General features: G+C 32.8%; 1 protein-coding gene across 2 annotated transcripts; it reads left to right on the forward strand.

Moving 5' to 3' along the window:
• The first annotated feature begins 211 nt into the window (after positions 1-211).
• On the forward strand, positions 212-4,479 carry LOC137834963 (protein ACCELERATED CELL DEATH 6). Of its 2 annotated transcripts, XM_068643235.2 has the most exons (8): positions 212-347; positions 462-1,172; positions 1,418-1,456; positions 1,694-1,807; positions 2,196-2,737; positions 2,820-3,301; positions 3,408-3,444; positions 4,200-4,479. In XM_068643235.2, the coding sequence occupies exons 2-8, from the start codon at positions 482-484 to the stop codon at positions 4,239-4,241; spliced, it is 1,947 nt and encodes a 648-aa protein (XP_068499336.2). In that variant the 5' UTR covers positions 212-347; positions 462-481; the 3' UTR covers positions 4,242-4,479. The 2 variants fall into 2 exon arrangements, with proteins under 2 accessions (XP_068499336.2, XP_068499334.2); XM_068643233.2 differs by having other exon boundaries at positions 2,820-3,444.
• Positions 4,480-25,828: the final 21,349 nt, after the last annotated feature.

Raw genomic sequence — 25,828 nt, forward strand, 5'->3', positions numbered from 1 at the left:
ATTTGAATTTGATATATAAAATTAGTTTTTCTTTAATATGATATAAAATTTATTTTTATTAATAAATATTAAACTCGTTCTCAGAAACTAGTTTCTTAAAACATTATCAAAGTATATCTTTATCTGACAGGTGGGTCACCCTAGATGGCATTGAGGACACTTGACTTTAACCGACAGGTCGGTGACCTAGCTAATTGCGAGACAGCTAATGGTTATTCCTGTTTCATAAATATGCACTTCTCTCATGAGGATTCTAGAAAAGCTATTTGTGTATGTTACATTACAGTTACTGCTAAAACCTTAGAGCTCTGAAGAGAGGGAAGTATCTAGTGTAGTGGAATAAGAAGGTACTTTAGAAGTTGAGAATTTTGTGTCTTGTGTATATTTTGATTTATTTATTTTAGTTATTCTTTAAAATGGATAGATTGATATGTGTGTTGTTTTGGTATTTTTGAACACAGAAAAAGAAGTAGGTGGAAGCATGAAGGATTTTCGTGGTGGAGAGGAGACAAGTATGAAGAATGATGACTTGGAGAATAACTACAAGGAAGGAGAACAGGCTTCAAGGAATGCGATTGAAGAAAAAAGAATTGAAAGGTCAGAAGACAGTGATGAAGTTGAGGCACATGGTTGGTGTTTGTTGCCAAAGAGAACATACGATGCAATAAAACAAAATAAGGGTGAGTCATGGAGAGAAATAGATTATCAGAGTTTACAGCAAGAGAGCCCTAAGGAAAACACGGTGCTGCATGTAGCAGCTCTGTATGGAAATGATAGGTGTGTGGAAAGAATACTTGAAATTTGTCCAGCAGCAGAGCTTTTGAGAGTAAGAAATGGAAATGGTGACACCCCACTGCATGTTGCTGCAAGAGCTGGCAAGATCTCTACTCTTCACAAGTTGGTGGCTCCACTTCTTCGTAATCCAAAACAAGCCGAATTGGCAATCCTTACAACCAACAACCTAAGAAACACTTTGTTTCATGAGGCCTTGTTGAATGGTCACAAAGATGTAATGGAGATTCTAGATTCTTCACCAGACTTCAGGAACTGGGTTGAGGAAAATGTGTTTATTATGAAAAACGGACAAGGCAAATCAGTTTTACACTTAGCATTTGAGAAAGGGTACGAGGACATTGTTGATGATGTATTGACAAGAGTAGTTCCAGTTCTAGGTACAAAGTTGCTACATTCCTTTCAACTTCCTCCTACAACTTATTTTCTCTAATTTAAGGAGCTTTTTAATAAGCCTTTTCGAAAAATAAAATTATTTTAATTTATAAATAACTTTTTTTTAGAAAGATGTTGTAAAAATCTCACTTTCCATTTTTTTTATCCAAACCTAAACTTATATTTATTGTCCTATTTATATATTATTTTCTACAATTAATATCTTATTGGCTTGATCGTTGCATTACAGAGTTTGTAACGGACGACCCATTTGGAGGACCTATGATAGGTAAGAACACAACGGAAATAATAACAGTTTGGAAACGGTAGTTCAAATTTGGCCACACCTTTTGGATGGTGTATATGCATTTTTACAGACAAATAAAATTATTGTGGAATATTTTTGGAATTGTGTCATGAGAATTATACAAAGATAATTTTGTTTTCTCTTTGAATCTTAGACTAAATAATATATAGTCACTAAATAATCTTAGACCCCTTATTTTTTTGTTAATTACAACTTCAGCTAGCGTGGTTCTGAACCGTCGAAAGCCAAAAAAACCTAACAGCTTCTGGACCACTTTACAAAAGGACGGAGCTCGATCACCACTCATTTCGACAATCTTAAAACAAAATAAAGGTAATTTTTGTTCTATAATTATAAAGTTTGTCTTATCATTCACTAATCTGTTTATTAACAGATACTAACTATTGGAGATCTGAACACTTTCTTTCTCTGTAGATGGAGTAATCAAAATTTAATATAGCTTAATTATTTAATAATTTAAAAAAATGTCATTAACATATTTATAGACTATTTAGATGTTTATAGATAGTTTTCTATAGCGAATATTAGACAGAAATTATTAAATGAAAAATAAATACAAGTTTTGAAAAATATTTTACATAACTGATTAAAAATTCTGAAGCCTAATTGAAATTTATTTTAATTTTAATTCTGAATAATATGGATTTGATATTTGTCGGTGAGATTCTACTTGTAATTGGTTATGCATAAAATGTGACAGGTATTCTAGAGAAAATAGTAAAGGAAAAGAAAGAATGGATTCATTTTAAGGATAACATAGGAAGAAATGCTCTTCACTATGCAACATCTATAGGTTACCTACATGGTGTGGAGTATTTGCTTCAAAATTGTCATACCTGCAGTATGGAAAGAGACAATGATGGCTTTTTTCCTCTTCATCTCGCTTCTGCATTTGGACATATAGAAGTGCTAAAGAAATTGCTTGAAAACTGTCCAGATCCCAGAGAAATAGTTGATAACAAAGGTCGAAATATTGTACACATTGCAGCTATAATGGGAGAGTTTAATGTGATAAGGTACATCTTGCAAGATGCAAATGATGAAGTTAAAGATATGATAAATGGTAAGGATTACGATGGAAATACTCCGTTGCATTTGGCTGCTTCACACTCTCGTCCAAAAATTGTGCAAGCCTTGACATGGGACACAAGAGTGGATCTCCATTGCCTTAACAACAACAACCAAACAGCTCTCGATGCTTTTGAGCAATTTAAACAAGAAAATAATCCGCCCTTCCTACAGGCAAGTGTATATAAAATATTGTTCTTTACTTATTTTTGTATTTTCGTGATGTTGAATTTGTATAAAAAACATGTATATGCAGCGGCTAACATGGTGTCAACTAAAATCTGCTGGCGTACAAAATGCTAGAAGAGGGTCACACTCCATCGAGATCCCTTGTCCTCACAAACCAGAAGCCAAAAGCACAGACTTTTATAAAGACAGAATCGACACCCTTATGGTGGTTTCAACCCTTATAACTACAATAGCATTTGCTGCAGGTTTTACTTTGCCTGGTGGAAATAATAGTTCTAATCCAAAACAACAAGGCATGGCTGTTATGCTGAATCACATGTTGTTTAAACCATATATTTTCTGCATCACAACATCCATGTATGGTGGCATTAGTGTTACTATTATACTCATTTGGGCTCAATTGGGAGATATAACTTTGGCTCTTTTGGCCCTTAAGGTGGCAATACCCCTTTTAGGAGTCACTCTTGCAACCTTATCAGTGGCATTCTTGGCTGGTGTCCACCTTGTTATAAGCGATCTCAGTTGGTTGGCAACTACTATTCTGATTTTGTGTGTGATCTTCATTCTCCTGCTTTTGTTACTGTACACTCTTCTCTGGTTTCCTATAGAATCAAGCAACATAATAATGCGGAACATTTCTTTCTATCCTTTTCAGTTTCTCACATGGTTATTTGAAAAAGATTCAACTGAAGGTAGGTAATTTCGGATACACTATACTAAAGTTTCTGCATCTTTGCGGATTTATTTCCTTCTTTATCCTTTTTGAGATGGAGATTGAACTTTGTTTTCATGTGCATCTTAATTAGAGTGTTGCATCATATATAATTACATGCTACTACTCATCATTTTCATGTGCAAAACCATTTGACTTTATGAGTTGTAAAATCCTTTATCAATGTTTTATATGTGATAAAAGTACTCTATGAAAAGAATTTTGTATGTATATTGATCTTTAGAATAGAAAAAAAAATAATAAATGTGACTAAATATTAATAAATTTTATGTCTTTGTATGGTGACGATGTAATCTTTTTACCAATTAAAAATATTTTTTTGTTTTGTTAGTCCCTATATTTCTATACTTTTATCCTTGTAGCAAGAATGTTGATTTTTGTTGTTCTATAAAATGTATACTAGTATCATGTTTATTTTATTTTTTTTCATATAATGAGTTTAATGATTTATTGAGCTTCACAAATGAATATGAGATTCCTTAATTCAAATTCAAATGGAAGAATTTAATAATTTTACAATGAATTGTTATAACAAGGTGCCATGAAATTATGTTCGTGCGATGAAGGTTACTCCTATGATTGATTTTTCTGTGAATGATTTGGTTTATGTTTTCAAAAGGAAATACATGAATGATTACATTATAGTTACTTTGTTGTTGAGAATTTATTCTTCACTATTTGTTTTTATTGATTATATGTTCTAACTTTTTTCAGATGAGATGGAAGGTTCCTCTATCGATTAAAAAGTATCCATAGATCAATATCTCAAGCTATTGGCTATAAGTTTTGTGCATGTTAACTTGTTATCCGATAGTATGATATTACCAAATGTTAAAGGACCTAATTGACACTCATGTTAGTTGATGTCATCTAACTATGGCTATATGTGTTTGTAAGGCCAACATATTTTCATGGAAACGTGTACTTTTATATAAACTATTGGTCACTTGTCTTTGGTTTGTATGTATTTAACATGAGAAAATATATACCTCTCTAAAGGGATGTACATTTCTTATGTTCATTTAGTTTGATTTGTTTTATCAACAAAAAAGTTATATAAAACAAAATAAGTTAAAAAGGTGTTCCAACCCTAATACACAAATATACAATAATAATTATAGTATATTATGGTCATATTTTCCTATAAAAACCCTTGTAGCTCCATTTTGGTGACAATTAACATTCATTTCACCAAGTCTAATTATAAAATTGGACATCAAAAAATTGTTATCCACAAAAACAACATTAAAAGTATTTTGCATTGTATTTTAAAGTATGCATAGGGTTTGCATCCCAGTTGTACCATGTCCGTCAATCAACAAGTGTTCAAAAATTTGTTTATAATTTTTTTGAATAAAGAAGTATGAATTGTGAAAAGCGAACCATATTGAGCACAATTCAAAGATAGCCAACCGACTTTAGAATTATATTTTAATTGCTAAAAATACATAAACTGATTTAGAGATAGTGACAAAGTATTTAAAAAGCCTTCAATTAGTTTTTTAGGATGGAGTTGGCTACGAGTCATATTCATGGTAGTAAGTGTTGACATAATTCAGCAAGTGTACCGAGTCAAAAGTAATAATGTGTCTTCAAAAGACAGATATTGAACCCATTGGGAACAATATTTATTAAAATCTTAATGTGTAGCATTCACTATATATTAAAATGTGTGCAGTAAATTGATTCAAGGTATATAAGTATTGTTTAAATAAAATTTGCTTGTAATTTAAATAAAAATAAGAGCAAATGATTATGAAAATTTGATTGATAGAATTGGGACTGAAGTTAATCTTTCTTACTCATTTGTATTTTGGTAAATAAAAACATACAACATTCTTACTTAATTGATATTGATGCAACACAAAGAACCATTCATATTGATTCCTCACATATGAGATTATTAAGATCATCTCCTAAACTTTGATTCCTCAACTATTTAGCAAAAGTTCTTATAATTAATAAAAGATGTTATAAAGAATTTGATATATAATAATATATTCCTAGGATTAAAACACAAAGTATTTTCATTTAAGTCAGATCATCATAAGTACTTCTCAGTCAATTCCAAAAATCTAAATCAAGAATAAGAATTCAAGCTTTAAGCATAAAATGAAAATAACAATATCAAATAAGAGCATAAGGTTGTAGATAAATATCACCCCCAACAAATAGGAGTTCGAAACGATTACATTCAATTCCAAAGGAAAGGAATTAACTACTCATAATAGTCATTACACGCGCCAACAGATGATTGAAAGCAAAGGAAGAAAATCTAAGGTGTTTCACCTTGACGGTTGCCTCTTAGGGTTTCATTTCTCTTTTCTATGCTTTACACCCTTATTTAACCTAATTGGGATTAAGTTAAATGACATCTCTATTCATAATATATCCATTTGTTTTATCTCTTTTTAAATTCCTGAAAATAACACAAAATTGGGAATAAAAATCTTTATTAATCTCATAACTTCTAAATATATTATTATTTTTTAAGTTTTCAAATTAGGGTTGAGTTATAGTTTAATAAACAATTAAATCAATAAATGTATGCCTTTTTGCATGGAATTTCACTAAATAATGACACTTATCAACTTCCCCAAACCTATAATCTTGCTTATCCTCAAATAAAATAAATAAATCTAGATAAACCAAACCATGATTCAGTTATCAAAACAACTCCATTCACTTGAAAATAGATTAAATTAGAAACCTATAATGCTTCCAAATCCAAATATAACAAGATATAAATGCAATCAATTTTCAGGATAAACAACTGTAACAATGAAATGACAATTTTATTAAGGAATTTCTTCTCATATTCTCACAAGTGTGTTTATTATCAATTTCCACTAAGTTTTAACAAATCAAAGTTTCCTTTCATATCATAAACATGAATCTTAAGGTCTTTCTACAGGGCTGTAATGAGGTTGGGTTCCAAAAAAGAATAGATTTTTTTTTTCAGATAACAAAATGCACACTTCAATAGAATGAAAACATATCTAAAATTTAAGTACAATTTTATTGTTCTATTCAATCACCAATTCTTTGAATTTAATAATTCACCCAGTTTCTTTTCTTTCTTGTGATTCACTTCTTTCTTATTTTCCATATTCTTCATAAAGATGAATCACTTAACAAATTTTTATTTCATTTTTCAATTATAATAATCAATTCCAATCATTTCCATTTTATTTTTTTTGCCTTTGTCTTTGTTCTCTAGGTCATTATATAAGACTTAGAATATGTACATTTGAATTTTTTTCTACATTGTACAATATAGTCGTTAGACGTTTCATTTGGAAACTTTTGTACTAAACCATTTCTTGTGCATCTTAAACACATGAAACAATTTGAAAAGTTTCTTTCTTTGTTTAAATGTGAATGTTGATGCTTTAAATCCATTTAACTTTAATATTTGCTCAAATTTGCATTGTTGTTCTTCTATTGTGCGTTCAATGCTTTATAAGGAAACTTCAACTTTGATGCAATTTGTGCATCTTAATCACACATTTTAACTTTTGCAATGTTTCTTTAATTGTAGAAATTTGAACGTTGAAGCTTTAACACATATATATTTTACCTTTCTATAATTTTGAATTGTTCTTCATCTTTCTCAGATTAAATGCTTCAAAAAGGAATCTTTCGATTTGAAAGTTTCAATGCATCTTGATCGCTCGTTAATCTTTGACATACTTTTATGTTTGTAAATCTTCAATCATTAAGGCTTAATATCGCTCTTCTCACTAACCACACAAATCACATGTTGTGACACCTTCGTTTTCAAAGGAAACTTTGACTTTGAAGTCTTTGCGCATCCCAATTGTTGTAAGCAATTTCTAAAAACAATTTTGAATATCATAAACTACAAGAAATTTTTTTTTAATAGAAGTTATTTAGCGGAGGTTAATATAACCCTAGGAATTTATTTAATTAATGGAGGTTTTTTCTAAAATCTCAACAAAATAACGGAGGTTTTTTTAACCTTAGTTAAATTTCAAAGGTTTATTCTAAAATCTCAGCAAACTAACGGAGGTTTTTTTAACCTTCGTTAATTTTCAAAGGTTTATTTTAAAACCTCCGCAAAATAACGCAAATCTTTTAACCTTCGTTAATTTCTAAAGGTTTATTTTAAAACCTCTGCAAAATAATGAATTTTTTTAACCTTAGTTAATTTCCAAAGGTTTATCCTAAAACCTTAAAAAAAATTGAGCTTTTTAACCTTAGTTAAATTTTCAAAAATTTATTATAAAACTTTAACAAAATATTTTGGATTTTTTTAAAATTTCAATAAATAAATATAATTACATTTTTTTATAAATAAATAATTAAAAATATAGTTTTAATATATTTGATAACTAAATTATTTAAAAAATTTAAAAGTGTAATTTTAAAAAAATAACAAATTTAACAAAGATTTGATTCTTTTAACAAAATTTAATATAACCTCAATAATAAACTTAATTAAAAAAATTAACTCTTTTGTTTAATCTCCGATAAGTTACTAAAGTTGATTTCAAAACCTCACAAAAATTTGCTCAAAATTTATTTTATTTTAAATTTTTTTCTCATCTTTTCTAGGTTCTCATTTTCCTATTTCCTTGTCATCCCTTTATGTGTTTTGATATATTCATCTTATGATTCATTGGCGGGTTCATGAAACTGGAACAACTCCGGTGACAAGTGAAATTGGTGCACGAGTTTGATCAAAGAACGGTCATGGTGCAAATCGAAGAAATGTGTCGTCATCGTTTCTCTCGCACTACTTTCCACTGTTCCCTCACTCCCCCCTTTCCCCACCAAGAAATCACGATTACTCTTGACTCCGATCTGAATCTCCTCAATTTACTTTCTACCACCGCGATGGATATCGCGAACGGCGTCATGTCGAAGATGGAGGTGTTGGAGCGCGATAATGCGTCGAAGAAGGACGATATCTAGGAGCTGAGGATGGAGATCGAGTCGTTGTGGCAAGAGGCGGAGGAGATGGAGTCAGAGGTGAATGCCACCGAGGAGGCCGGATCAAAGGCTACAGCGCTTTGTAGCGTGTTCGAGGATCAAGAGAGAACAATGATGTTTCTGGAGAGGGAGAAGAAGACTTTGAAGCAGCTAAACGCAGAATGCGAAATGAAGATGCACGATCTGGAGCGGAGGATCGGTATTCTGGAAGTGCGGAAGAACGAGGAGCAGAGCAAGAGAGTTCGCGAGGAAGAGGAGATGAGAGAAAAGTTTGGCGAGAAAAAGAAACAGATTGAAACGCTAAAGCAGAGAAAAGGTTCGCATACTAGCCGTTTTCTGGGCTTGAGTATTCCTTGCACAAACACTACAACTACCAGATTTCGAAAACAAATGAGTTGCACGGGGTGCAGTTCTTCATGAAATCACAGGCGTTTGATGCAAAATATCTGATGGGGAATGATTTCGTGTGGTGGTTGAGGAAAATGTGATAAAAGATCGAGTAGTAATAATTTGACACCCAATGCTCCAAATTACATCTCCTTTATGTCTATTATTTTACCAAAATACCCCTATCACATAAGTAATCCAAAGGTGTAATTTGGAGCAAAAGAAAAATGGGGTGTCAAAAAATCATTTTTCTAAAAGATTAGTGGAGTATGCTTCAAAGATACTGTCAGGTGGAGATGCAAAGCCAGAGTTGTAATAGGAATATGTCTACTCCTCAATATGATAAGCTGCAGAACTTTGCAATCATGGTATGAAGGTATCTTCTTGTCTATTCACTTTGTTTTGGCTGAGCAATTGATGGAATTAGGTTAGTTTTTTAATGGATTGAAACGTATTTATTGTTGTAATTGTAGGCCTTAAACAAGAGGGTGAGTGAATTATTTATAAACATTTTTCGCAAATATTGAAAGTAGAGTGAAGTTCAATGAATAATCAAAGAATAAGACCAGATCAGCCAACAAATAAAACTGTTTTAAGTTGATTCTAGAAAATCAACCGATTGTTGATGCGAATCAATCGATTGTTTTTACCAGCAGTGACTAAAAAACAAGCTAAAACAAATTTAAAGGAGATAAGGGATAGAAATATCACACAACAAATTTATATTGGTTCACTCTTAACCAAGAGCTACATCCAGTTCCCAAAAACCTCTAAACAATCCATTAAGCAATCAAAAACCTTGATTACAAACCACACACCAAAGAGGTGATCTTGAATCCTTCAAGAACACACACCTCCTAGATCTGCACACACCAGTCTTTACAGAATTACAGAGATCAAGAGAGAAATTGAATGATCACACCTGATACAATCAAAAGATTGAATTGAAAAAAATTACAAAGAAATAATATTTCACTCTTTAAAAGAATCCAAAGCTTGAAGCAATCTTGGAGAAAACTGATTTGAAAGGTATAATTTGATTTCATAACAACTAGGAGCGTATAACAAATTTATTTATACTCTAAAAAGTTGTTAAAAACATTTAATGCAAGAGTCAAATCAGTTTTGAATCATTTAAGAAAAATTTAACAAACTTAACAGATTCTATTAAGGATTTTCAAAAATCAATCGGTTGATTTCTCGAAACAACCGGTTGAATTGGTTTGACAGCAAAGTCAAACAAAGTCAAGCCTTTTCAAATCCTTTCAAAAACCACTAAGTGTAAAACAAATGGTTGTTTTTCCATTTCTTTAGAAAACACTTTTTTTTTTAAAAAAAATATCTTGATTAAACCAAGTTTGGATTATAACAAATAGTGGATTTACAAATTCAAACTACCCAGAACACACACACAAGCAATCATATTCCACTCTTTAAAAGAATCCAAAAGCTTGAAGCAATCTTGGAGAAAACTGATTTGAAAGGTATAATCTGATTTCATAACAACTAGGAGCGTATAACAAATTTATTTATACTCTAAAAAGTTGTTAAAAACATTTAATGCAAGAGTCAAATCAGTTTTGAATCATTTAAGAAAAATTTAACAAACTTAACAGATTCTATTAAGGATTTTCAAAAATTAATCGGTTGATTTCTCAAAACAACCAGTTGTATTGGTTTGACAACAAAGTCAAACAAAGTCAAGCCTTTTCAAATCCTTTCAAAAACCACTAAGTGTAAAACAACTGATTGAAACGATAAAACAACTGGTTGTTTTTCCATTTGTTTAGAAAACACTTTTTTTTTTAAAAAAAATATCTTGATTAAAACAAGTTTGGATTATAACAAAGAGTGGATTTACAAATTCAAACTACCCAGAACACACACAAGCAATCATATTCCACTCTTTAAAAGAATCCAAAGCTTGAAGCAATCTTGGAGAAAACTGATTTGAAAGGTATAATCTGATTTCATAACTGATGTGAATGCAATAACAAGAATACATGATTCTTTGACATTCTTAGGAGCAACTTGAGTTGGTCATGAAATGACACTTTATTTAGAATTGGATCAATGTCCTAATTCAAGAACTCACCAAGACTTTGCACCAAACCAAAGCTCATATGGAAGTCCATATATTGTCAAATGGAATCAAACAACAAGGAATGAAGAACAACAATTGAGAACCGAACAGAATTGAAAGATAAAGCTACTGTACCGAACAGAAATTGGAAACAAAGCTAGGAAACACAAACTTAAACGGTGCAAAAGGATGAAGAACACTAAACAATGGAAACTACCGAATGAATTTGAAAGAAATGAAAGAAAGAACACTTATGGAGTGAAGCTTGCTGGATTTGAGACTTGGAAAATGCAGTCACGCCACTTGGAGCCTTGTTCCAAGATAAGTGAAAGGTTGCCGCCACTTGAAGCTCATCATTGGCACACAAGATAAGGCAAAGGAAGAAGAAGACAACAAGACTCACAATTTCTCTCTAAATTTTAGTATAGTCTCTCTACTTCTAATTTCCAAATCTGAATTTTACAAAGGCAAGCACCTTATTTATAGCCTAAGAGGTGCTGAAAAATAGGTGGGAAAATTTAAATGAAACTCATTTGAAATTCCCACCAAAAACAAGTCACATGGGAGGTGTGACCTTTTTTCTACTATGACACCTCCTAAAAACTACACCTACACCCCCCTACTAAGTCACATGGACAATGTGACTCTCTCTAATACATGCACACCTATTTATTTAATATCCACACCTCCTACAACTATACAAGAGTCATTCAAATGATGCCCTTTTATTTAATGCTTGGCCTTGCCCCTCATGGTTTGGACTTGGGCTTCTTGGGCTTGGGCCTTCTTGGGCTTGGGCCTCATCTTTTGCAAAGACTACTAAGAAGAACTTTAAATGCTTTGGCCCTTGTCCATTTTGGTTCTCATCAATAACAACTAGGAGCGTATAATACCTTTTCAACCGGTTGAATTGATTTGACAGCAAAGTCAAACAAAGTCAAGCCTTTTCAAATCCTTTCAAAAATCACTAAGTGTAAAACAACCGATTGAAACGATAAAACAAATGGTTGTTTTTCCATTTCTTTAGAAAACACTTTTTTTAAAAAAAAAAATTATCTTGATTAAAACAAGTTTGGATTATAATAAAGAGTGGATTTATAAATTCAAACTACCTAGAACACACACAAGCATCACCTAGGCCTTCAAGAAATCCTCATAGATTTGGAGACATCAAAGCCTATCTTCAACAATCTTCCCCTATTTGATGAAGACAAATCTCTGGTTTCCTTGTGTTGATCTGTTTGAATTTGAAAGTACCTGCAAAACAGACAAAATGCATGTACCAAAGAGAAATCATATCCAGGTTGCTCTTGCACCACTAAACTAGTTTTCACCATATGATTTTCATAAAGAAAACCAGCAAAATCAGTGTGAAAAACCAAGGTGAATGAGGTGCACAATCAGAGTTTTTTGTAGCAGCATACTAAACAGATTTAAACCATATGTATCAGCATACAAACCACATTCAAACCAAATAATTTTCCCCCTATTTGTCTTCACAAATAGAGTAGAATAACAAATTATAAGCAGAATTAAGAAATATTTTTAGAATCAAGAATACCCAATTCATTTCTTATAAAGAAAAAATTGTTCTTAGGCAGTGGCATGGTGAATATACTGCAAGTTGTCTTCCAGTTTCAATAAACTGAACGTTACAATCCCCATTGCTCACATGATCTCTTATAAAGTGGTGACGAATCCCAATGTGCTTTGTCCTTGAATGATGAATCTGATTTTTGGTAAGATCAAACAAAAAAAGTTTTTCAAAACTCTTCTCTCAACTACCTTAAGTTTTTCAGGTTACTGCATAAAAATAAATCTTTTGATTTGTGAAACAATAGATTTATTTTTGAACTGGTTAAAGTTTTTCAAAATTCTGTTAGGGCACCAACAGTTTGTTGCAGCCCTTTATTACTGTTAGGATAAGTTGGAAATGGTTTGAAAATCATCTTTTGTTTTTCAAAAAAACAATTTGTTTATTTTAACTTCAACCTGTTCTTTTTATAACAGCTTTTAAAAAAATGTTATAAACTGTTTTCTATATGAAGAGAGACACATCTCACATGAAAGATGACTGAGTGATCACGTTTTTTAACATAGAAAAAATAGTTTTCATTGAGAGATAAAAGCTTTGAATGTTTTCTAGAAAGGTTCTCTTAAAGAAATTCAAGTGTGCTTGTTCATTGTGTGCCTTGGTCAAGGTTGAAGGTTTTGTCATTGTTGTGCTACAGAAAAGTGTTGTTGCTTTAGCTTTATTGCATCTTCTTTTCTGGTGCTTTCTTTCCTTATTTTTTCTTGTATAAAAGTGATTGTATAGACAATTCTTGATAGGGTTTCTTGAAGTGCCAGTGTTGCTGAAATAGGGTTTTTCAACACTGTATGTCTTGTTCTTGAAGGGTTCAAGAACCACAAAGTTTTTGTAAGTGTTTTGGGTTTGATTTAGTGAATTCCACTTTAGTGTGAGGTGAGACTGGATGTAGCTTTGAATGATTAAACCAGTATAAGTTGTGTGTGCCTTATTCTTCTCAATCCTTGCACTCATTTTTGCAAATTTTATAATCTGGAACAAAATAAATTTGTTGATTAAAAAATGAATATGTTATTTCTAGGTTGTCACATATTGTTCTTGAATATTTTGAAAAAGTTCTTGGTTACTTGTGGACATCTGAATATTTGTGTGTTGTCTGATTAAAGAAAGTAATAAATTATCTAAAATAACTTTGTTCAAGATTCATATTCTTTCCGAGATTGATTGTTAAAGATTCAAAGTTGGATTTTTTGTTGAAATATCTTTCTTAGTCTTGTTGTTTTTAAGGTGCCTGCACTATTTTGGAAAACCAGTCACTGGATTTAAAACTAATTCGGTTAAGGTTTTGGTTTTGATAAAGTAATCATTAAATGAATTTGTTCTTTTTAAAATCAATCTCTTCTTTTTCTCAAGATTACTGGAAAACAAAAAACGTTTGCAAAAAAATTTATAAGCTCAATTCACCCCCCCCCCCCTTCTTGAACTTAGACACTAATAGACTCAATAGAAAGAGTCACACAAGCTTGCTTCTTGTTATGCCAAGATATGAGACTTGAACCAAAAATATGACAAGTCTCACTTGTGCTTTTTCTATCTAGCTTACACTCTGCAAAATCAGAATCAAAATAGTCAACCAAATGAATAGGAGAGTGAGAGGGATACCATAAACCAACAATGGTTGTGCCCTTGAGGTATAAATCGTTTTGCAGATTTGAAGTGAGATTCTTTTGGATTGGATTGAAATCTAGCCCAAAGACAAACTGCAAACATGATGTCTGGACATCAAGAGGAGCATATGTGATTGTTGAAGAATATAGTATAATGTAGATATGATTTTTGTCTTATTTTGTGCTTTGTAAACAATGTGCTATGTTTTCATTTGTAGTACTTCTTAGCACTATTCATCTTATACTACTTCCTGATAGTTTTTTTAAATCATAAGTGTTTGAGTTTGAATTTCAATGTGTTTACTTGATATATTTTGGTATATTTTAATCAATATCTTGATATATTTCGTCAATTGATGAATGTAATATTTATTTATTTGTTTTATTTATTAAAAAAATACTTTAAAAAACATAGATAAATAAATACAATAGATGTAAATAATTGTGGTTGAAAACACACATGAATGCTTAAATGATAAATGAATAACAAAACAAATGTTCATAGTTCTTAAACCTATGGTATTTTACGGAGGTTCTGAAACTTATGGTATTTTACGGAGGTTCTGAAACCTATGGTTAAAACTTATGGTATTTTATGGAGGATCTGAAACCTATGGTTGAAACCTATGGTATTTTACGGAGATTTTGAAACCTATGATATTTTACGAGGTTTTGAAACCCATTGTATTTTACGGAGGTTTTAAGACCTATGACATTTTACAGGAGTTCTGAAACCTATGGTATTTTATAGAGGTTTTGAGACCTATGGTATTTTATGGAGGTTTTGAGACCTATGGTATTTTATGGAGGTTTTGAGACCTATGGTATTTTACGGAGGTCCTAACAACTATCGTATTTTACGGAGGTTTTGAAACATGAAATTTTACAGAGGTTCTTAAACTCATGATATTTAACAGGGGTTTTGAAAAAAATTTCCTAGGGTTTAAAAAACTCTAGGTAACACGTTCCCCATGAATGGTTTAGCAGGGAAAACTGCAACCCTGGGTAAATGGCTTAATGGAGGTTTTAATCCTTGGTAATATAAAAATAAACCCCCGTTAAAACCATTTTTTCTTGTAGTGATAATCAATAATAATCACCATTTAAATGAATGGGTCATTGAAACATAATACTTTAAATTTCATAATTATAAAAACCTTATATTCCAGAAATTGCACTATAAATATATATTTCAAAATCTTTCTATGTATGTACAAGTTTTAAACGATGAAAGCAATCCAACTTTAATCATGGTTTATTTCATCAAAATATATTTTTGGAAAACATTTTAATAATAATTTGAATGTATCTTGTTTTTTTGAAAACTTTTCAATTTAACATTATAGATTTGAAAGCATTCTATCATTGTCTTAATCTTAATCGTTCAGGCATATCAATAAACAAAACAACTTGTAATCATCATAAAAAATATATTTCAATCAAGAAATATCAAAACAAACAAGATATAGAGTTTTCGTCTTGCTCTGTTTTACATTTCAAAACGCGGAAATTGTCTATAAATAATCAATTAGTTATTTTAAATGAAAACGTTGATTTGTATGATAAGATGTTATCAAATGATGTTTGAAAATAATGAAGTAATGTCATAAAGCATTCTAAGAACACATAAATCAAACTTAGACACTTTTTAATACGTTAGGCCTCTAACATGTAGAAGACAAAGTGACTGTTTAGTATGTGGAAGATGCAGTGACCGTGTAACAAGTTCATTAATATTTTTTTGTCTAATTAGTCTTGAGCTTTGGAGACATCTAGCACATTGAGACCTTAGAGGTTGTTTAACGAGACTGTCTAGCACTTCCTTGTACTATGAGACTATCCAGTGAGTCTATGCACAATTGGAATATCTAATAGGTCAATGTTGTATAGTTTCACTTTACCTTTCTTAACACAGAGAATGTCTAATGAGCTTTACTCTAACAGACTGTCTAACAGTTTTAATACTACAAAATCATCTAACAGGTTTAATCTTAATAGATTGTCTAATGTATTTTTTTGTCTCATTTTGCACATACAGTAGCTTTATTAGAAATCTAATCAGATCTTATAATGTTTGTTATGATCTAAACTCATAGACTCTCTTATTAATAGATCATATAATCAGTGTTAGACCATCTAAAAGGTATCTTCTTACCAAAGGGTTATTCCTGTTGGAAGAATCGAAAAAGGAAGAAGAAAAAGCCATAATATGTACCTAGAAAAGGAAATGGAAAAGAATGATCGTGAAAAAAGCTAAACACTCTCACACTCTTAAAAGACATAAGAAGGTCTTAATAAAACAAATAAGAACGACACTTAAATATAAGACAAGCAAGTTTAAAACATTTCACACTTCACATGAAACGACGAGGATCTTCAAAAGCCACATTCTAGGACAATGTGTCACAAAAAGTGAAACTTCAGACGCCTGAACAATGTAACCTCTAGAAAAAGGAATAACTTATCACTAAGACCCCTCCTCATTAATGCACATTAGAAATCACCCATATGTGACATCTATCATAAAGTCTAATTGAAAAGCCGAATTAACTCAACCCCATAAAAGTGTGAAGCCTCAACTGTTAGAATGTATGCCTTTAAACAAAAGGGGGGTGAATGGTTTAAAGGGGGTTTTCGCAAACTTTTTAAGATAGAATGAAATTCTTTGCAAGAAACCAGATTTAGAAATTCAGTTTGCCAAGAACAAAGCTCAAAACAGAAAAGCAATAGAAAAACAATCGGTTGTTTTGCAGAAACAATCGGTTGTTTATACCAGTAATATAACAGCAACTGAAATTAAAGAGTTTAAGGAAGAGAGAAATGCATAAACAGTTTATGCTGGTTCACTCTTAACCCAAGAGTTACATCCAGTTTCCCAGAAACCACTAGGGAATCCACTAGGTAATCAAATCTATATTACATACACACACCACCAAAGAAGTGACCTTGATCCCCTCAAGACACACACTTCCTTTGGCTTAGCACATACACCACCAAGAATGTTGATCTTGACAACCTCAAGAGCACACAACCCTTCTTGGCTTTACAACACCAGAATGTACACAAATCACATAACGAATTACATTGTTACAGAATCAACTGAAATCAATACAGAGTAATCCTATTCCACTTCTCTCTTGAATAACCAAAGCTCAAGTTCAAACTCAAAATGATTCAAAAACTCTTTGAAAAACTCAAATCAGTTTTTCTTTTCTTGTTCTTGTTGTTTGTTATAAAACATTAACAAACTATTTATTGTATTCAAATCTTGGTCAAAGCATTTACAACAGGAGTGTATTCAGTTATGAAATCAATTAAAGCTCTTTTCACAAACAAAATTGTTTTTGTTAGGATTCCAAACAAACAATCAGTTGAAATAGCAAATCAATCGATTGTTTGGGTTTGACAGCAAGTCAACCATCCAAAATAGTTTTCAAACATTTTCAAAAACACCTACGTATAAAACAATCGGTTGTTTCGACAAAACAACAGGTTGTTTTTCACTTAGTTTGAAAAAACACTTTAAACTTAAAAGATTTGAAAACACTTAATGATGGCATTTTCATGAAGGTCTTCTTGAATCATGTAAGAAAATGGTGCGGAAGCTATGGAGGTGTGTGTGCAAGATCCTCCTAAGAGTGATGTTGATCTTGAAGGTGCATGATAGGTATGAACATAGGGAGGTTCGGCCAGCCCAAGGAAAGGTGAAGGATGTGAAGTTTAGAGCCTAGAGTTCTAGGGAAAATCAGAGCTTGGCACAAAATGGCAGCATAACTTTACTCACAATAAACTTGAAAATACAAGGTGTAGGCTCCTCCTTTTATAGGCTAAGGAGGACCATAATGCAACCCTAATGCTAGCCAAATGAAATGTAAATGTGAAGCACACGGGTGCACATGGCACATGGGTGCACAAATGAGCACATGGGGAGGGGTGTGTCTAGTTTTTATGCTCACCCCCTCCATGGGCTTTCTAGACCGACCTTGGTAAATTTAGAGGTTTTTTTTAGAAACTCTAAGTATACCTAGGTTGGTGTTTTAGGTGCCAAAATTAATTCTAAGAAAATTTACAAATAAAGTTCCTATGCTAATTTTGACAAGAAATTAAAGTTTACTCTACACTAGAGTTTATGGCATTTGAACATGTAAAAGAACGTCTTCTTGGATCCTCTTGGCCATAACTCTATGGTTGGCCCAAATCTACCCTTTGGTGGGCTTGCATGTGGGCTTGTGCTTGGGCCTCTTCCATCATCCCCTCCCTCTTGAAAAGGATTTGTCCTCAAATTCATTGCTTCTTCTTCTTCATGGCTAGGGGATGGTTGTGGTTGGATGGTCTCCATCATCTCCTCCTTCTTTGAGAAGATCTATCCTCAGATCTTCAGACTTGATCTCGGATAGCAGCCTCTTGCTTCGTCAACTATGCTTGCCCTCCCGGATCAAACGTCCACCTAGGGGAATTATCAAATAAAGCAAATGAGTTAGTTGAAGCAGTTATATACAAATCAATTTTATGAAGTTGCCATTTTTGTTTTTCTTTTGTTTTTGGCAACTTTTTACAATATTTCTCTTTTGATGGTTGCATGTGTTCTCTAATCCTCTCATGCTTTGTAAAATTTTCAATAGTGGTTACTTGTTCCTTAGGCATAATTCCTTTAGGAAGTGGTAACAACGCAAAAAGAGAAAGAGGACTATGTTCACATACAACTTCAAATGTAGAAATATTAGTAGTCTTGTGGACTACTCTATTGTATGCATGCTCAATAGAAAAAGGATACTCATCCCAAGAATTGTGGTTGGCTTTCATGATTTCTCTAGGCATAGTAACAAGAGCTATGTTTTCAATTTTATTTTGACCATTCTTTTGAGGATGATAAGAATTTGAAAAGGACAACTTAGTTGCAAGTTTTTCCAAGAGAATCCTCAAATGATGGTTTTCAAATTTTGGAGCTCTATCCAACACTAAGTTTGAAGAGAAATCATGAAGACTTGTCACTTCTTTAAGGAAGAGTTTATCCATGTCCATGAAAATGGAATCAAAACCTTTTGTTGTCCTAGGAAGATCTAATATGAAATTTAGGCTTATGTCTTCCCAAGGATCATTTGCAAAAGGTGAAGGAGTATAGAGTTCATGAGACATTGCCTTGGGTGTAGTTTGAAAACAAGAATTGTACCTAAGGTAATGTCTTTGAACTTCTTTTCTCATGGGGGACAAAAGTTTTCCTTTTAAAAGCTCTAGAGTTTTATCAAATCTAATTTGTCCCATGAGTTCTCCTTCATGAAGACTTTTTCTCTTATGTGTAAGGATAGTCTCGTTGTGACAACCATTGTTTATAAGGATTTGTACACTTTGCAATGGTTGTCTCAATAAGACATGACAAGTTTCTTTAGGCCCTACTTCACATAAAAATTTGTTTTTGTAGATGCTTATAAAAAACTTGACATTCACTTGGTGATATCCTAGCACATATGAGAAATAATCTATTTCATTTTTATCTATGCAAGCTTCTTTTAAAGACTCTTCTTTTTCACTTAGGCTTGCAAGTGTTCCTTTAAAAAAGGTAAGGCTTTGAGGTTGTTCAGCAAGACACATATTTTCAAAGGTATTTTTAAATCTTTGGTCTTGTTGAATGACCTTGTGGGAAGGAACACTCTTCTCCCACGCCTTTTGTTCTTCAAGGGTCTTCTCATGCTTTTCTTTTTCTTCTTTTTCTTTAGCTTCCCTTTCGACTTCCCCTCTCTTCTTTTGTATTTTTCTTTCCTTTCTTTCTTTATGGGAAGCAAACAATTTTTCTACCCTCATTTCCCAATCTAGGCAAGCTTCTATATTTTCTTTTCCATGGAAATGGGGTTGTTCTACCCTAACCTCTCTTGGGTTTTCTTGTTCTTTTCTATCTCCTCTATGTCTTCTAGGGGGTGCTTGATAATAATCATTTACTCTAATGCTTCCCTCCCCAAAAGAATCATGATCTTTAGAGATATATGCATGAGAAGGTAATTTTTTTAGAATGTGAGACTTCTCATCCTTTGCTTTAGTCAAAACATTAAGTTTAGTCTCACTCTCCAATTGTCTATATGCAATTGATTGCACAGTTTGTGAAACTTCTTTCAAAAGAGTTTTTAAAGATTTTAATTCACTTCCAATAGACTTTGTAGAATGAGAAGAAGAAGACATGGTTAAAGCTTTGTGTATACAAGTATTTTACCTTGAGAAAACTTAGGAAAGTCAAAGAAGGTAGTTTTCCAGGTAAGGGAGGTGAGTCACAAAGGACTACTTAAATACCAAGCCTTTGCCTTAGCCAAAAACTATCCCCCAATGTCTTCACACAAAGCTTTCTCTTAGTAAACTACTTATAACACAATTAAGTTGAGAAAACAAAACTTGTTTTTCAATGCAAGAAACAATGTATGCTAACTAATTTAACAAAGCTAGTCGGTTTAACACAAGATAAGCATGCAAAGCGTTACTACTAAAGCAATAGAAAAGCAAATACAAACAAGTAACAATTACTAAACAAGAATGCTATACTATTCGACCCTAGGTGAGGCTTCTTGGACACTTTGAGCCCTTGAAGACACACTCACCGTCTAAAGCGTAATTAAAAGGTAATTAGCACAAATTAAGTTGTAAGGAATTTAAGAAAAACCCCCTTTGTTGATCCTCTTTTTGCTAGTGACACTCCCTCTTGTTGTCTTTGCTTGTTAGCCCTCCAAATGTGTATAGTGTTTTGAGAAAGTGTGCTTCGGCTTTGTCTTTGTCTTCTCCTTAGAATGAAGGTCTTGATTCTCCAATTTCCAGCACCTATCAAAGGGCTAAACCTTAACCAAGTCAAGTTTCCATTCACACAAGCACCAAAGGAGAATAAATTCCAGCACCCAAATTAGAGGTCAAAGAACAAAAGCAAGAAACAATTAAATTGAATAAAACAGTACCACCAAAAGGAATTAGATTATGACAACTAGAAAGAGGTTCAAGAAATATTAAGCAAGCAAATAAAAGGTACCAAAATAAAGGTAGGCACACAAAAGAATCCTAAGAATGGCACTAGATTTAGATGACCAAATAAAAAAAAAAGCACCACTGGAAAATGTTGTGGGCCAGAAACGTGTTTTTCCCCAATTTATGCTGAGCTGTGTTTTTAAGATATGATTCTGAAATTTGATATGCAAGATATTCAAGATCTTAGCTAAATCCTGGCTTTGGAATCACTCAAAACGCATGCACCAATTTGTTTTAATAAATTTTGCAATTTTGGTGTTCAGTTACGCCAGCTGTAGCGCCTCAGGTTTGCACACTGATTTTAAAAGATTTATCATTTTTTTTCTGTTGCTTCTTTTGGACTAATTCTTTTTTTGTCCTTTCTATAATACTTCAAACTTGCAAATTCCAGAGAATCAAAATTTTCCTATGAGTGGAAATATTTTTCTGGATCAAAACAGTCAGCACAGAAAATCTGAAACAAGGGATTCTGAAAACTGGAAACAAAAACAGCAAGATACCAAAGTTTAGACACAATGGAAATTTGTGAAATAGAATTGTGTAGGATCTAAACACAATATGAACTCAAACTAAAATTAAAAAGGCACCAAAAGAGCAAAGAACAACAGATTCAAGCAATTAAAGAGACCCAAAATCAAGAAACAATCAAGCCAAATAAAAGGACTACTAAGAATTGTTGACAATATGGATGAACATGACTTGACAAAACATGTATAGATTCAGAAAATTAAAGACTCAAAGCATAATATGAACCAAATAATGAAAGCAATAAAGACTCAAAAGCCTAAAAGAGAATAGCAACTCAAAGGTGTATGGAATCCTATCACAAATTGCACAAGAACTTTGTTCAAGATCAATTGAACAAGAGTGCTTCGGTTGGATCTTCCACAAAGCACACCAAACAAATTAAAATGTAAAAAACAGCAAGACAATTATGGAAAATAAGATGAACAACATGAAAGTAAAGAAGAACTAAAAATGAAAGACCAAAAGCACTCATCTTGAAGAACCATAGCTCATGATACCAAATTATTGCATTTTCATGAAGGTCTTCTTGAATCATGTAAGAAAATGGTGCGGAAGCGATGGAGGTGTGTGTGCAAGATCCTCCTAAGAGTGATTTTGATCTTGAAGGTGCATGATAGATATGAACATAGGGAGGTTCGGCCAGCCCAAGGAAAGGAGAAGGATGTGAAGTTTAGAGCCTAGAGTTCTAGGGAGAAGCAAAGCTTGGCACAAAATGGCAGCATAACTTTACTCACAATAAACTTGAAAATACAAGGTGTAGGCTCCTCCTTTTATAGGCTAAGGAGGACCATAATGCAACCCTAATGCTAGCCAAATGAAATGTAAATGTGAAGCACATGGGTGCACATGGCACATGGGTGCACAAATGAGCACATGGGGAGGGGTGTGTCTAGTTTTTATGCTCACCCCCTCCATGGGCTTTCTAGACCGACCTTGGTAAATTTAGAGGTTTTTTTTAGAAACTCTAAGTTTACCTAGGTTGGTGTTTTAGGTGCCAAAATTAATTCTAAGAAAATTTACAAATAAAGTTCCTATGCTAATTTTGACAAGAAATTAAAGTCTACTCTACACTAGAGTTTATGGCATTTGAACATGTAAAAGAACGTCTTCTTGGATCCTCTTGGCCATAACTCTATGGTTGGCCCAAATCTACCCTTTGGTGGGCTTGCATGTGGGCTTGTGCTTGGGCCTCTTCCATCACTTAAGCTTTAGATTCAACAAAGAGTGGATTACAAATATAATCTATCCCAAATCCTATTCTAAAGCACACCAGCAACAACAAGCACCTCCAGCCTTCCATCAAACACAAATGATTTGGATTCTTCAAAGCTTGAACACACTTGATTCAACATCAACCTCCAAAATGATTGTTGTAAAAACCTCATAATTAACTACTCAAGATCGATCTATGCTTGACAAACACTATAAAACTTACTCATTCAACAAATTGGTCCACATACACCTAATTTATTGATTTCGATAGCTTACTTATGTACCATCCCACCTTCAAGATACTTTGAAATATAATCATAATTAAATATATATCTGAAATTCAAACAACTGAAATATATCTATAATAACAACATTCAAATATATCTAAATGAGTAAAATTGCAAATACTAAATAATAAATTATATATATTTCGGTTATCTAAGTCTTTATAAAACGACCCCAAAACCCATAATACATATTAATTCTACTCGAAGTATTCAAATAATTCGTTCATTCAATTAATACTCATATATCTGACATTTTCAATAGATTTTAAATTTTCAAAAAAATCTTCTTCAAATACTCTCTTCTCTCGATTCTCATTAATAGCTTATGTTTGAATATCAAATTCAACTTTCCCAAAATCGTACCATTTTTGGAAGAGTAAATAAGAATAAGGATTAAAGATGTACTTTATATTTGCGAGCCATGGATGTTATTTAGTATCGTGTACTATTACACCCAAGCCCAACATTGGCACAAGACCCAAAATACAACCTAAATGGATGAAGGACTTTGTAGTGGGATAGGCCCAAAGACATTTTAATGTTCTGTCATGTTTTGTTTTCCTTTTATTAATGTTTATTGTTATGTGATGCTTTATCTTTTAATTTTGTAAGGCTCAGAGCCCACTTATACCCTTTCAAAGGGTATTATCATATATGAGAAAGGCAGAGAAGAATTTGGGTAAAGCCTAGTCTTAATATTAGTTGTAGCAAAAGTCTAACAGATTTGGTGCTTTCATTGTTTTCCCATGCCTCCCAAACCACCATCCAAAGATCTGGAAGAGGTCTTACACAACATCCAAGAACGCCTCGCAGTGATTCAAATCCAACTAGACGAAAACAACAATCAGCAATCTACACTAGAGGCAAGGAATGATCATCTTCATTCTAATTTCCCATCCCTCCTTTACCAGGTAGCGTCCCTTTCTCATTCCAAGAATAAGCTATCACCCGTCAACCACCAAACCAACCCTCATTCAAATCAATCCCACTTCCAACATCAACACCCTCCACCCCCTACACTCAAACCACCGACAGTCAACCTACCCTTCTTTGATGGCAATAACCCATTGGATTGGCTTTTTCAAGCAGACCAATATTTCTCCTTCTATCAGATATTGCGACACCAGCGTGTACCCATGGTTGCGTTTCACATGCAGGAAGAAGCTCTTTCCTGGTTCAAATGGTTGCACAATAACAACTTGTTAACAGATTGGCAATCATTCACACGGTTCTTGGAGCTTCATTTTACCCCATCAGCATACACAAACCACCAAAATAAAGTTGTCTAAACTCCAACAAACAACTTCAGTTACTGAATATCAATGTCGTTTTGAACGACTAGCAATTGTATTGTGGGTCTCACTCCAGAACTATACTTAACTGCTTCATTTTCGGTTTTCATATTGAGATACGCAGAGAGCTAGCCTTTTTTAACCCATATTCTATATCGCAAGTCATTGGGCTAGCAAAGCTAATTGAAGACAAAATTAGGGATTCAAAACCTAAACATAATTGTTTTCCCTTACCTTACCACACACATCCTTCCAATAGCCCTTTCACAACAAACACATCTAAACCCCATCCCGTTCCCCCACCAACAGTTACTATACCCATCAAACGTTCATCCACATCTCAAATGAAAGAAAGAAGGGCCCCGGGATTATACTTATTTATTCTGGCACCGAAATGCACTACATCTAATTTTTTATTGCTATTGGATGACCCCAAAACCACAACTAAACCCACGGATGGTATTCCCTCCTATGTTGATTACACTAACACTATCCACTTTCACCTTTCTTCTCAAGCCCTCACAAGAACCATTTCACCAAAAACTCTCAAATTCACAGGCTTAATTAAAAAATAAAAGAAGTATTAAAAAAGAACAAAATGATGATATGGATTACGAATTTCACAATCATTTATTCAAGAGGTTTTGTGTGCATTCATTTGTATTTGACAACCCTTTTGCAGAGTTTACATTCTTTGTCAGCACCACCACAAACCCCTATTGACTAAATATAAGTTATATATAGTCAATTCTACTCCAAGAAAATTTAACCAGCCATATTTTATGGTGTTCCTTGATCTCATCAACAAGGTAAAACTCTATAGAAGGGTACCACTTATGTAAATGTCTGAGCTTTGTGTTGTTCTATTGCGAGGTGGTGCATGAGGTGTGTGTAAAGTGACCTCAATGGAGGAAATCAAGGTACAATTATATAATCTCAATGTTAATGTAGTTAGTCAAAATAAATGGTGACTTGTTAGGGATAAGTGGTGACCCCTCCTACCAACTTTCTACATAGTTAATTAATTTTATAAATTTTGAGGTTTGTGTTTTTCTAGTGTAGGGTGGTGCAGTGCAAGAGGTATGTGTAAAGTAACCTTAATGGAGAACACGAAGGTCAAGTTCTCTAATCTGACTATTAATGTAGTTAGATATAGTCATATTAATTGGTGACCTGTGTAGGAATAAGTGGTGGCCTACTACCAAATTTCTGCATAGTTAGGTAACTTTATAAATTTTAAGCTTTGTGTTTGATGCAATCCTAGCTTGCATTGTTATGATTCTTTTGTTTTGTATTTTGGGGTGTGGAATTTGATGGGATTGGGTGGCTAAAATGAGTGAAAGAAAATGTGAAGTATTGGTGTATGGAGAATGATAGTGAAGCTTAAGAGAAGTTAGGCCAACTCCT

This window comes from Phaseolus vulgaris, chromosome 5, assembly GCF_051622355.1.
Source record: "Phaseolus vulgaris cultivar YP4 chromosome 5, ASM5162235v1, whole genome shotgun sequence".
NCBI classification, from domain to species: domain Eukaryota; kingdom Viridiplantae; phylum Streptophyta; class Magnoliopsida; order Fabales; family Fabaceae; genus Phaseolus; species Phaseolus vulgaris.

Excerpts from the sequence above, each read along its gene's own strand:
- LOC137834963 (XM_068643233.2), top strand. The coding sequence starts at position 482 with ATGAAGGATTTTCGTGGTGGAGAGGAGACAAGTATGAAGAATGATGAC. Across the intron at positions 1,173-1,417 it reads AAGAGTAGTTCCAGTTCTAG|AGTTTGTAACGGACGACCCA; the intron begins GTACAAAGTTGC and ends GTTGCATTACAG. Across the intron at positions 3,445-4,199 it reads TGAAAAAGATTCAACTGAAG|ATGAGATGGAAGGTTCCTCT; the intron begins GTAGGTAATTTC and ends AACTTTTTTCAG.